General features: G+C 50.3%; 1 protein-coding gene across 2 annotated transcripts in view; it reads left to right on the top strand.

Annotated features, from left to right (window-relative positions):
• FOXJ2 (forkhead box J2) overlaps positions 1–14155 on the top strand; it is a 51947-nt gene that overhangs the window by 21490 nt on the left and 16302 nt on the right. Inside the window, exons 3-6 of one of the 2 annotated variants that reach the window (XM_089665091.1) lie at positions 4012–4086; positions 5890–5970; positions 9892–10023; positions 13162–13300. In XM_089665091.1, coding sequence (XP_089521217.1) covers positions 4012–4086; positions 5890–5970; positions 9892–10023; positions 13162–13300 — 427 coding nt within the window. The remainder of the gene's footprint in view (positions 1–4011; positions 4087–5889; positions 5971–9891; positions 10024–13161; positions 13301–14155) is intronic. The other variant, XM_089665092.1, reaches the window with a different exon arrangement.

Genomic DNA, 14155 nt, shown 5'->3' with positions numbered 1-14155 from the left:
GAGGATCTGCCAAGAGGAGTGGGCCAAATTCCCTCCTGAGATGTGTGCGAACCTGGGGGCCAACTCCAGGAAACGTCTGACCTCTGTGATTCCCAACAAGGGATTTGCCACCAAGTACTAAGTCATGTTTTGTGAAGGAGACCAAAATTTTATTTCCTTCACTGTGTGTGTATATAGGGCCGTGGATAAGGGGGTAACATCAGTTCTCCTGTACGGGGCGCAAGCATACAGGGGGGCCCAGGCAGCTAGGTGAATCAGATGTGGGCCGGGAGGGTGATCGGCACTGTGGGGGGTAATTACTAGAAGCAATCCCCTGTATGTCTCTCTCTGCAGCAGATGAGAGCTGACTTTTTCTCCTCTCCCTCCCCCTGGCTTTCAGCTGATGCAGAAAGAGCCATACAGGGGATTGTTTCTAGTAATTGCTCCCCGCCTTACCCATCACCCTCCCGGTGCACCATGCATGTCCCCCTGCTGCCCAGCCCCCCCTGTGTGCCTCCACCCCCGCAGTGCTGCCGGCTTCCCTCCTCACATTTACCAGCCCCTTCCTTTCCTGAATGATCAGAATAAGTGATCGGTATGCATCACTCACTGTGTTCATTCATAACTGAAGCATAGTAAACTTTGTTTTCTTTGGGGGGCCCTGTCTGGTTGGCCGTATGGGGCCCCGTGGTTTCTAACAGCAGCCCTGTGTGTGTATATATATGTATGTGTGTATATATATATATATATACATACAGGTGAAACTCAAAAAATTAGAATATGGTGCATTCATTCATTTATTTCAGTGCAGCAACTTAAAAGGTGATACTAATATATGAGACTCATTACATGCAAAGCAAGATAGTTCCAGCCGTGATTTGTCATCATTGTGATGATTATGGCTTACAGCTCATGAAAACCCCAAATCCACAATCTCAGAAAATGAGAATATTGTGAAAAGGTGGAATAATCTCGGCTCAAAGTGTCCCACTCTAATCAGCTCATTCAGCCATAACACCTGCAAAAGGTTCCTGAGCCTTTAAATGGTCTCTCAGTCTGGTTCAGTAGGAATCACAATCATGGGAAAGACTGCTGACCTGACACCATCACTGACACCCTCCATAAGGAGGGAAAGCCTCAAAAGGGAATTGCAGAAGAAGTTGGATGTTCCCAAAGTGCTGTATCAAAGCACATTAATAGAAAGTTATGTGGAAGGGAAAAGTGTGGAAGAAAAAGGTGCACAAGCAGCAGGGATGACCGCAGCCTGGAGAGGATTGTCAGGAAAAGGCCATTCAAAAGTGTTGGGGACTTTCACAAGGAGTGGACTGAGGCTGGAGTCAGTGCATCAAGAGCCACCACACACAGACGGATCCTGGACATGGGCTTCAAATGTCGTATTCCTCTTGTCAAGCCGCTCCTGAACAACAAACAACATCAGAAGCGTCTTACCTGGGCTAAAGAAAAACAGACCTGGTCTGCTGCTCAGTGGTCCAAAGTCCTCTTTTCTGATGAGAGCAACTTTTGTATCTCATTTGGAAACCAAGGACTCCGAGTATGGAGGAAGAATGGAGAGGCACAAGGACCCCAAGTATGGAAGAAGAATGGAGAGGCCCAAGGACCCCGAGTATGGAGGAAGAATGGAGAGGCCCAAGGACCCCGAGTATGGAGGAAGAATGGAGAGGCCCAAGGACCCCGAGTATGGAAGAAGAATGGAGAGGCCCAAGGACCCCAAGTATGGAAGAAGAATGGAGAAGCCCAAGGACCCCGAGTATGGAGGAAGAATGGAGAGGCCCAAGGACCCCGAGTATGGAGGAAGAATGGAGAGGCACAAGGACCCCGAGTATGGAGGAAGAATGGAGAGGCCCAAGGACCCCAAGTATGCAGGAAGAATGGAGAGGCCCAAGGACCCAGAGTATGGAAGAAGAATGGAGAGGCCCAAGGACCCTGAGTATGCAGGAAGAATGAAGAGGCCCAAGGACCCCGAGTATGCAGGAAGAATGGAGAGGCCCAAGGACCCCGAGTATGGAGGAAGAATGGAGAGGCCCAAGGACCCCGAGTATGGAGGAAGAATGGAGAGGCCCAAGGACCCCGAGTATGGAGGAGGAATGGAGAGGCCCAAGGACCCCGAGTATGGAGGAAGAATGGAGAGGCACAAGGACCCCGAGTATGGAGGAAGAATGGAGAGGCCCAAGGACCCCGAGTATGGAGGAAGAATGGAGAGGCCCAAGGACCCCGAGTATGGAAGAAGAATGGAGAGGCCCAAGGACCCCGAGTATGGAAGAAGAATGGAGAGGCCCAAGGACCCCGAGTATGGAGGAAGAATGGAGAGGCACAAGGACCCCGAGTATGGAGGAAGAATGGAGAGGCCCAAGGACCCCGAGTATGCAGGAAGAATGGAGAGGCCCAAGGACCCCGAGTATGGAAGAAGAATGGAGAGGCCCAAGGACCCTGAGTATGCAGGAAGAATGGAGAGGCCCAAGGACCCCGAGTATGGAGGAAGAATGGAGAGGCACAAGAACCCCGAGTATGGAGGAAGAATGGAGAAGCACAAGAACCCCGAGTATGGAGGAAGAATGGAGAGGCACACACTGCAAGATGCTTGAAGTCCAGGGTGAAGTTTCCACAGTCTGTGTTGATTTGGGGAGCCATGTCATCTGCTGGTGTTGGTCCACTGTGCTTCATTAAGTCCAGGGTCACCGCAGCCGTCTACCAGGAGATTTTGGAGCACTTCATGTTTCCTTCCGCAGACGAGCTTTATGGGGATGCTGACATCATTTTCCAGCAGGACGTGGCTCCGCCCACACTGCCAAAAGCACCAAAACCTGGTTCAATGACCGTGGGATTACTGTGCTTGATTGGCCAGCAAACTCGCCTGACCTGAACCCCATAGAGAATCTATGGGGCATTGCCAAGAGAAAGATGAGAGACATGAGACCGAACAATGCAGAAGAGCTGAAGGCCGCTATTGAAGCATCCTGGTCTTCCATAACACCTCAGCAGTGCCACAGGCTGATAGCTTCCATGCCACGCCACATTGAGGCAGTAATTGCTGCAAAAGGGGCCCAAACCAAGTACTGAGTACATATGCAGCTTCTACTTTTCAGAGGTCCGATATTGTTCTATGTACAATCCGTGTTTTATTGATTGCATGGAATATTCTCATTTTCTGAGATTGTGGATTTGGGGTTTTCATGAGCTGTAAGCCATAATCATCACAATGATGACAAATCACGGCTGGAACTATCTTGCTTTGCATGGAATGAGTCTATCTCCCCTTCCCCCTCCTGTGTACTTACCTATGTTTAATCTGCTTTGGTTCGGTCACGTGATCCAACAGCTCTTCTGTGTCATTGAGCAGCTGCTGCAGGGGAGAGGAGGGAGCACCGACAACGGCTCGGCCTGGGAGCCTATGGGTGATGTCACACAGCCATTGTTGAGCGCTCCCTTACACAGAGCTGATCATGGGACTGGACTGGATTGAAAAGAGATAAGTACACGGATCTTTTGGTTTTTTTTTATCATGTTAGGGGGGGGATTTTTTTTTCTGTGGTCGTTCGGGTTTTCTTCCACTTTAAATACACTTTGCGTTATATTTTTTCTTGCTTTCATGAGTGGTATAAGAAACCGTCTGAGAATCCATTCAGGTACAGATCTGGGTGAAGATTTTAGGGCCCTTCCAATGAACTTAGTTGACTCATCCAATGTTCTGATGATTTTTTTTCTCTTCATATGAATGTTTGAATGGAAATCTACCCGCGTGTGACCAGCTCCGGTTATCGGCGAGCCTCTTCCTGCGCCACACGTGATCCCTTAGTGTAGCGATAGGCAACCTCGGCACTCCAGGTGAGGTGACACTACAAATCCCATCGGTCCTCCAGGACTCATACTTGTGGCTGTCAGCCCTGCAGTGCCTCCTGGGACTTGTAGTTCCACCCGGAGCTTTGAGGTTGCCTACCTCTACTGGGGATCAGTCTACGCCATGGTGGCCATTGTGAAAAGTGATACTGATTGTCAATATTTTGTGTCTTCCAGAACTCGATCCGCCACAACCTGTCTCTGAACAAGTGTTTCCGGAAAGTGCCGCGCCCCAGGGACGACCCAGGAAAGGTCAGCATGAATTCCAGACAGTGGGGGGATTGGAGGGCCAGCGTCCTGTCCATGGTACCTACCTGCCCATAGACCAGGAGGGTTCACTGGAAGGAAAGTATTCACATCAGAGGAGATTTTTTTTTCTGCACTATAGTAAAAAAAAGAAATCTTTGTCATTTCCATCCCCGCCCACCTTATGTTCCCCAGAGCACTGGCTCTCTCGATCCTCATTGGCTCAGAGACAGCAGTGGGAGTCATTGGCTCCTGCTGCTGTCAGTCACAGCCAGTGAGGAGGGGGCAGGGTGGAGCCAAGCTCTGTGTGTCTATGAACACGTAAAATCAGTTAGGGAGTGAACATGCGCTCAGCGGGGGGGAGCCAAGATCGCCAGCAAGGGACCCCTGAAAAGCAGGGGTGCAAATCCATTACAGAGCAGGTAAGTAGAACATGTTTGTAAAGCTATATTTTTAATTTTTAAATCACAATCACTTTAACATTGCATGCGCCCAGGAAACCGCGACAATCTTCGCGACAAATCATGGGCCTAGATCACGCCGGCGTGTGCAGCAATATGTAGCGTGCAGCACAACTGATAAATACACACGGAGGCAGGCATTTACTTTCATATGTTCATATCTGAGGGGGTGCTCAAAAAATAAAAACTTTTTTTTGGGGGGGGGGGGTTGGATGCTTGGGTCATTTTTTACACGTTAACATTTTTTTTGTAACTAAACCCTTTTTTTTTCTTCACGTAGGGGACAAAAAAAGGCCCGTTTGATGCATTTTTGGTGACAGGTTCCCTTCATCGAGACTTTAGGGGGTCTAAAGGACCGCTGATGTCTCTCCTACCCCCCAGTGGAACGCAGATCACACTATTAGTTTCTTCCCACCCAGTTAGTGACACCACGACCCAGAAGGGACTTTTTACATGTAGCTTCCAGGTCATTCGTGGCAAGGGGAGATCAGGGAACAGACGTTCACCGATCTTCCCTCCATCCATCCCCTGATGGGCATGCGGAGCCCAGGAAGCATGGTGGGGGGGCGTGCATGGGTGGGGGGGGGAAGTGGTCTGGCAGTTAGCTTGTCACATTTACACACACTCCTGGGGGCTGCAGCTGCCAGGAGCGTGTATACTCCCCCTCCCCCCACCCATATCTGTATTTATCCATTCCAGGTTCTCTAAAAGAGCCCTCCCCAGCAAATCACATTTGCTTTTCCTTCGCTCCTCCATATTCAGCATCAGGGGGGGACAATTAACTTTTTTATTTTGACATATGGAGTAGCATGTGACAGCAGTGGACCAATCAGCTCTGTTGCGAAGCTGTCCACAGGCCCCATGTAAGCTCACGTAGGGGGTCCTCCGGGTGGCTGATTTGATTGGGGTTGGGGGAGGGGGGGGAGGAAGGAGGGTAATGTGCTGCTGGGAGAGGGAATTAAAGTGGAATGTGAGTGCTCAAAGCACAGGTTCACTTCGCACCAGGGGCGGACTGACAACACATGGGGCCCCCGGGAAATAGGGGATCATGGGGCCCCTGTGTCCTTGCCCATATTCAAAAAAGCCTATGAAAAAGGTACCAGGGGTATCTCACGGGGGCCCCCTGCTGACCCCGGGCCCTCGGGCAGTGCCCGAGTTTCCAAATGCTCAGTCCGCCCCTGCTTCGCACTGTGTACATACTTCTCTAAACGGATCCACTTCAAATACCCTCTTCCCGCCGTAGAGGAGGTTCATAAAGGAGCTTTGAGGGATCCCAGAAATAGGAAGTAAATGGGAAAAGGAATCAGGAAAGTCTTAACTGATGCAAATTCTGCCCTGTGTCTCCCAGGGATCCTATTGGATGATTGACAGCTGTCCAAAAGAAGACGTAGCCCTGCCCCGGAGGAAGAGGCCACATCCCGATGACGAGGTGATTGCAGCTGTGTTACACCCCCATCATTTTAGCTCCACCCACCAGGGCCAGGAAAAGGTCATCCAGTGCCCAGAGCAAAGATGCCAAACTGAAACCCTCCTCTACTGATTCATGATGTGCAAGCTTAGGGGATCCTACACCCAGCAGTCACTCGCTTGTCAAAATAACTGCCACTGCTCCTAAGAGCCTTGTAAAGGAAGGAAGGCACCCCCATCCCTATAGCAAACCATGGCGCCCAGGGCAGCCGCCCCTCCCACCCACCCCTTGTTTGGGTCCTGCCACCCACACACATTTCTATAGGAAGAAAAAAAGGAATGGAGTGAATAATCTGGAAGCAGTCAGTCTCCTGATCTTGTAGAAGGCCTCTTAGCCAGGACCTCCCACCTTTAGGAGTGATGGTCCCTGTCACTCAAGTGGTGTTTCCAATAGGTATTTATGGAAGGAGTTGGAGGAGGTGTTGGCTGGTAGAGGGCAAGACGTACGGCACAGAGAATGTGAGCTCACTGTCCCCTTTGCAGGAAAGTTGGAATACTGCCGATCCCCTAGATCACAGGTGTCAAACTGGTGGCCCTCCAGCTGTTGCCAAACTACAAGTCCCATGAGGCATTGCAAGATTGACAGTTAGAAGCACGGTTCCCAAAGACAGAAGCATGATGGGACTTGGAGTTTTGCAACAGCTGGAGGGACCACCAGTTTGACACCCCTGCCCTAGACAGAGATGAGGCTGAGACGGAGACCATTGATTGAACTTGTGTTCTAGTTGGGGGCAAGCGGTGGACTAGTAGAGGAGGGATCCACTTGTTTGATGGGGGTAGGGACAGCCAATACTGGGGGGGAATTTATTTATTAACACCTGGTTTGGTTAGGAATGAGTGGTGCCCTAGTAGAGGGGGATCCATTTGTTTGATGGGGGTAGGGACAGCCAATACTGGGGGGTGTTTAGCCACTAACACTGGTTCTAGCTGGGAACGAGTGGTGGTCTAGTGGAGGAGGATCTACATGCTTGATGGGGGTAGGGAGAGCCAGCACTAGGGGGGAGTTTAGCCACTAACACTAGTTGGGAGTGAGTGAGGCTTACTGGAGCGGATCTACATGCTTGGGGGTGCTGGGGACAGCCAATAATAGGGGGCGTTTAATAATTAAAACCAGTTTTGGTTGTGAACGAGTGGTGGCCTAGTGGAGGAGGATCCAGTTGCTTGACAGGGTAGGGACAGGCAGTACTGTGGGTAGTTTAGCCGCGAACACAGGTTCTAGCTGGGAAAGAGTGGTGGCCTAGTGGAGGAGGATCTACATGTTTGGGTGTGATAATAAAATCCAATACAAGGAAGAACCATTAACATTGGTTTTGTCTGGGAATGATGGGTGGCCTAGTGGAGGAGGATCCAGTTGCTTGACAGGGGTAGGGACAGCCAGTACTGGGAGAAGTTTATCCACTTACAGTGGTTCTATCTGGGGATGGGAGGCCTAGTGGAGGAGGATCTACATGCTTTGGGGTGATAAGGGCAGCCAATACTGGGGGGGAGTTTATTAATTAACACTGTTTTGGTTGGGAACGAGTGGTGGTCTAGTGGAGGAGGATCCAGTTGCTTGATGGGGGCAGGGATAGCCAGTACTGGGTGGAATTCAGCCACCAACAGTGGTTCTAGCTGTGAATGAGTGGTGGCCTAGTGGAGGAAGATCTACATGTTTGGGTGTGATAATAAAAGCCAATACTAGGAAGAATTTATTCATTAATACCGGTTTTGGTTGGGAACGAGTGGTGGTCCAGTGGAGGAGGATCCAGTTGCTTGATGGGGGCAGGGACAGCCAGTACTGGGTGGAATTCAGCCACTAACACTGGTTCTAGCTGTGAATGAGTGGTGGCTTAGTGGAGGAGGACCTACATGTTTTGGGGTGATAAGGACAGCCAATATTAGGGGGAGTTTATTAGTTAACACCGGTTTTGGTTGGGAACAAGTGGTGGTCTAGTGGAGGAGGATCCAGTTGCTTGATGGGGGTAGGGACAGCCAGTACTGGGGGGAGTTCAGCCACAAACACAGGTTCTAGCTGGGAAAGAGTAGTGGCCTAGTGGAGGAGGATCTACATGTTTGGGTGTGATAATAAAAGCCAATACAAGGAAGAACCATTAACATTGGTTTTGGCTGGGAATGAGTGGTGGCCTAGTGGAGGAGGATCCAGTTGCTTGACAGGGGTGGGAACAGCCAGTACTGGGAGAAGTTTAGCCACTTACAGTTGTTCTAGCTGGGAATGGGTGGCCTAGTGGAGGAGGATCTACATGCTTTGGGGTGATAAGGACAGCCAATACTGGGGGGGGGGAGTTTATTAATTAACACTGGTTTTGGTTGGCAGTGGTGGTCAAGTGGAGGAGGATCCAGTTTCTTGATGGGGGCAGGGATAGCCAGTACTGGGTGGAATTCAGCCACCAACAGTGGTTCTAGCTGTGAATGAGTGGTGGCCTAGTGGAGGAGGATCTACATGTTTGGGTGTGATAATAAAAGGCAATACAAGGAAGAATTTATTCATTAACACCGGGTTTGGTTGGGAACGAGTGGTGGTCTAGTGGAGGAGGATCCATTTGCTTGAAAGGGGTAGGAACAGCCAGTACTGGGAGAAGTTTAGCCACTAACAGTGGTTCTATCTGGGAATGGGTGGCCTAGTGGAGGAGGACCTACATGCTTGGTGATAAGGACAGCCAATACTGGGGGGGGGGAGTTTATTAATTAACACTGGTTTTGGTTGGCAGTGGTGGTCAAGTGGAGGAGGATCCAGTTGCTTGATGGGGGCAGGGATAGCCAGTACTGGGTGGAATTCAGCCACCAACAGTGGTTCTATCTGGGAATGGGTGGCCTAGTGGAGGAGGATCTACATGCTTTGGGGTGATAAGGGCAGCCAATACTGGGGGGGGGGGGAGTTTATTAATTAACGCCGGTTTTGGTTGGGAACGAGTGGTGGTCTAGTGGAGGAGGATCCAGTTGCTTGATGGGGGTAGGGACAGCCAGTACTGGGGGGAGTTCAGCCACTAACACTGGTTCTAGCTGGGAATGAGTGGCCTAGTGGAGGAGGATCCTACATGCTTGGTGATAAGGACAGCCAATACTGGGGGGGGGGGTTTATTCACTAACACCGGGTTTGGTTGTGAATGAGTGGTGGCCTAGTGGAGGAGGATCCATTTGCTTGAAAGGGGTAGGAACAGCCAGTACTGGGAGAAGTTTAGCCACTAACAGTGGTTCTATCTGGGAATGGGTGGCCTAGTGGAGGAGGATCTACATGCTTGGTGATAAGGACAGCCAATACTGGGGGGGGGGGAGTTTATTAATTAACACTGGTTTTGGTTGGCAGTGGTGGTCAAGTGGAGGAGGATCCAGTTTCTTGATGGGGGCAGGGATAGCCAGTACTGGGTGGAATTCAGCCACCAACAGTGGTTCTATCTGGGAATGGGTGGCCTAGTGGAGGAGGATCTACATGTTTGGGTGTGATAATAAAAACCAATACTAGGAAGAATTTATTCATTAACAAAAAAATCGCATTGAAATCGCAGGGAGTCATGTGATCTGGTACGGGTGTCATCGATAAACTAATGGCACCCCGAAACAGGTTGCAAAACGCAGTGTGTTTGCCAGAATCGGATGCGATGCGATTCAGGTGTTGCAGAAAAAAAGGGTCCGGCGCCATTTTGGGTGCGTTGCGATTTGAGACATACATAACGATTGGCTCATCGCACCTCGCAGACACTGCGTGCGATCTGCACAGGAATGCGGTGCGATTCACATGTGATGTCCCACACGTGTGAGCCCAGGACTATGAGGTCAGGGACTGCTGGCGGGCATTGTGTGGACCGAGGTCGCCCCCATATTGCTCTCCTGTCATAGAAGATCATAGTGTCCGGTTGTAATGGAGATCTCTGTGTGTCATCTGCAGCTCTCCCAGGATTCCACCGAACAGGAAGTCAATAAGAGCCCCCTGAGCAACACCAGCGACGTGTCTGTGTCCACCGAGAACGCACAGGGACACCACATGGAGAACAATTCCCCCCTCCCCAGCTACAGCCAGGTGAGTGAACGCGAGAACAGGTGAGAAAGTAACACTAATGCGGTCACCACTTCTAATGCGGGCCATAGACGGTTCGTTTATCGGCCGATATTTGCACCGTTAGTGGGGCAATGGCATCGGCCGATTTTCGAGGTTCCTCCTCATTTCTTTTATCGGTAATGCTGGAAAATTTGTGAAAAACGCCCGATTTTCGCAATCGTCGGCAGCAGAATGACCGATGTTTCGTTTTTCGGACGAAAAATCAGCCGATAAACGAACCGTCTGTGTCCTGCGTTAGCGCTGAAAATCTGCGACACGTATTTTTGTTTTCCGGTTTTGGGAAGCCTTAGGCACCGCTCCCACTTGTGCGCCTCCAGAGTCGCAGGATTTGGAGTGCGACTTTGATGCGACTCGGGACGCATCAAAGTAGGGCCGGAAAGTCACATACAGAAAAAACAAGACCAAAAAGTTAGAGAACCCCATGGGACTTTGAAGGCAGGGAGGTATCAAACATACAATATGTTAACCCCTCCCCCTCCAGAGGATTTTCCCATCCCCCCTCCCCCTCCAGAGGATTTCCCCCCTTCCTGACCAAGCCATTTTTTTGCGTTATGGCGTTTTTGTTTTTACACTTCTTCAGTTACTTCCTGGTTTCTATGCCTAGGCAAATTATGTCATACATCCCAGGAGTCTTTGGGGGAGGGGGGGGGGTTCTCAGCTAAGCACACCCTTCTGCCTGCATGCTTGAGCTAAGGGAAGATGGATTCCAAGAAGTAAACGCTACATGAATCATCTGCCCTTACATAACCACTTTCCCTCCAGAGGATTCCCCCCATCCCCTCCCCCTGCAAAGGATTCCCCCCCTCCTCCTTTGGTGGATTCCGCCCCCCCTCAGGCCATTTTTTGTGTTATGGCGATTTTGTTTTAACATTTCTTCAGTTACTTCCTGGTTTCTATGCCTAGGCAAATGATGTTATACATCCCAGGAGTCTAAATGCTACATGAGTCATCTGCCCTTACATAACCACTTTCCCTCCAGAGGATTCCCCCCCCCCCTCCCCCTGCAGAGGAAACCTCCACCCCCCTCCTCCCCCTGCAGAGTATTCCCCCCCCCCTTCCTGACCAGGCCAGTTTTTGCGATACAGCGCTGCGTTACTTTAACTGACAATTGCGCGGTCATGCAACGCTGCACCCGAATGAAATTTACATCCTTTTATTTCCACAAATTGAGCTTTCTATCGGTGGCATTTGATCACCTGTGCGTTTTTATTTTTTGCGCTAAAAAAACAAAGAAAAAACTAAAATTTTGAGAAAAAAAAAACAATATTTCAGACTTTTTGCTATTAAACACATCCAGTAAAAAAATGTCAAAAATCAAATTTCGTCATTTTAGGCCAAAATGTTTTCTGCTCCACGTCTTTGCTAAAAAACAAATCCCAAAACATGTAAATTAATTGGTTTTACGTGAAAGTTATGGCATTTACAAATGGCGGTATAGATACTGGGATTTTTCTTTTTACTAGTAATGGCGGCGATCAGCAACTTATAGAGGGACTGCGGCGGGCATTCTGACACGGGGGGGGGGGGGGGGGGAACTGACTTGCTGTCACTGACATCCCCAGTGACACCAATACAGTGATCAGTGCTAATAAAAAGCAGTGACACTGTACTAATGGCACTGGGCAAGAAGGGGTTAACATCCGGGGCGATCAAAGGGTTAACTGTGTGCTGTTTTACTATGAGGCTGTGTGTGTGTGCTTTACTGTAACCATGCTGCTTTGTATGGCTGTGCTATGCAGAGCTATACAAAGCAGTGTGCAGGAGCTGACGGGAGAGATCTGTATTGTTTACAAACAGTTCTCCCTGTCGGAGATGCTCGGCAATCACTGGGCGCCAGCGAGTATTCACCGGCCGGAACCCAGTGATTGACAGCTGTGGCCAAGAATGGCGGCGCGGGCAGTGCTCACGCACGCCCTATAAATATGTATATTATATATATATATATATATATATATATAAATTATTATTATATATATGTGATTTTGCGCACCCCTGCCACCCTGTAGCAGTATTACCGCTATGGGGCGGAGACAGGGGCTGACTGACCATTTGGAAACTCGGGCACTGCCCGAGGGCCCGGGGTCAATAGGGGGCCCCATGAGATGCCCCTGGTACCTTTTTCATAGGCTTTTTGGAGTTTGGGCAAGGACACAGGGGCCCCATGATCCCCTATTGCCTGGGGGCCCCATGAGTTGTCAGTCTGCCTCTGGGCGGAGCTAAAGCTGTTAAAAGACCAATTGTCAGTCTTTATAACAACAACAGCCACATGGCCGGTATAAAATGATAAAACAAAGGTGTGGTCCTCTAACTGGATTGACCAACATCTACCCGAATGGATTAGATACACCAATGTAGATACGTCGTGATTGGCCGCGGTGTATTCTTCCCATAACTCCCAACATGTTTCGGAACGAAGTTCCTTCCTCGGGGGAGCAAATCGGTATAGTGGAGGATCACGGCGTGGATCAATAAAACACGTTTCAGTGCAGATGTCCAAGAAGGGAAACCGGTAAAACCACCATCTGCCGGGGTCATCGAATTGATGGTATCCACACCTCCAGAATCCGTAGGATCCCAAGAAGACACCACCCATAGAGAAGGCCAGTCTAGCCATATGGGAATATTGACCGCCATGAAAGTCTGCCCAGCAGGGAAGTAAAGGCTTCCCATATGACTGGACTGGCCTTCTCTATGGGTGGTGTCTTCTTGGGATCCTTGTAGCGGCCCTATGGATTTTGGAGGTGTGGATACCATCAATGTGATGACCTCTGGACAACACTGGTTCTAGGTGGGAATGAGTGGTGGCCTAGTGGAGGAGGTATCTTCAATTGTTTTCAGGCATTTTATTGTGGCCCTGGGCTCCCCAGAGGAATGGGGAGGAAAACTCAGGAATCGCCATGACCGGGGGGGGGGGGGGAAAGTGACTGGGGCGGTTCACGAGCCCCCTGGATCACTTTTACATGAAAAGACGACACGCGTTCGTGGCTGCAACCCTTTGAGGTTAGCTCAGTATAAGCCATGACTGCAGATACAATGTACTTTCCTAACCCCCAACTAACTGACCCCCTAACCCTGTGACGTCTCTGTTCTCGCCCACAGGCCGCCCCGGCTCACATGCCGCCGGACTCCAGGGCCCCGTCCTTCAACAACAACGACTGCTACAAATTTTCCTTCTCGGAAATCCCCGACCTCAGCTGTTCCTTCCGCAGCCTGTACCGTACATTGCAGGGTAAACAGGGTGAGAATGGAGGAGGGTAGTGCAGGAAGGTGACCGGCCAGGTAGTGCAGCATATACCCAAGACTGAGCTGACTCGAAGAACATTTCAGTATCCTTTCGCACTTCGACATTGGTGTCAGTGGGAGAAATAGTGCCCCATCATTGGTATCAGTGGGAGGAATAGTGCCCCATCATTGGTGTCAGTGGGAGGAATAGTGCCCCATCATTGGTGTCAGTGGGAGGAATAGTGTCCCATCATTGGTGTCAGTGGGAGGAATAGTGCCCCATCATTGGTGTCAGTGGGAGGAATAGTGCCCCATCATTGGTGTCAGTGGGAGGAATAGTGCCCCATCATTGGTGTCAGTGGGAGGAATAGTGCCCCATCATTGGTGTCAGTGGGAGGAATAGTGCTCCGTCATTGGTGTCAGTGGGAGGAATAGTGCTCCGTCATTGGTGTCAGTTGGAGGAATAGTGCCCCGTCATTGGTGTCACTGGGAGGAATAGTGCCCCGTCATTGGTGTCAGTGGGAGGAATAGTGCCCCGTCATTGGTGTAAGTGGGAGGAATAGTGCCCCGTCATTGGTGTCAGTGGGAAGAATAGTGCCCCATCATTGGTGTCAGTGGGAGGAATAGTGCCCCATCATTGGTGTCAGTGGGAGGAATAGTGCCCCATCATTGGTGTCAGTGGGAGGAATAGTGCCCCATCATTGGTGTCAGTGGGAGGAATAGTGCCCCATCATTGGTATCAGTGGGAGGAATAGTGCCCCATCATTGGTGTCAGTGGGAGGAATAGTGCCCCATCATTGGTGTCAGTGGGAGGAATAGTGCCCCATCATTGGTGTCAGTGGGAGGAATAGTGCCCCATCATTGGTGTCAG

This window comes from Staurois parvus, unplaced genomic scaffold (assembly GCF_062004578.1).
Source record: "Staurois parvus isolate SC_StPar_1 unplaced genomic scaffold, SC_StPar_1.0 ptg002123l, whole genome shotgun sequence".
Classification (NCBI taxonomy): domain Eukaryota; kingdom Metazoa; phylum Chordata; class Amphibia; order Anura; family Ranidae; genus Staurois; species Staurois parvus.
The sequence above is the reverse complement of the archived record's forward strand: the minus strand, read 5'-3'. Positions and strand labels throughout refer to the sequence as shown.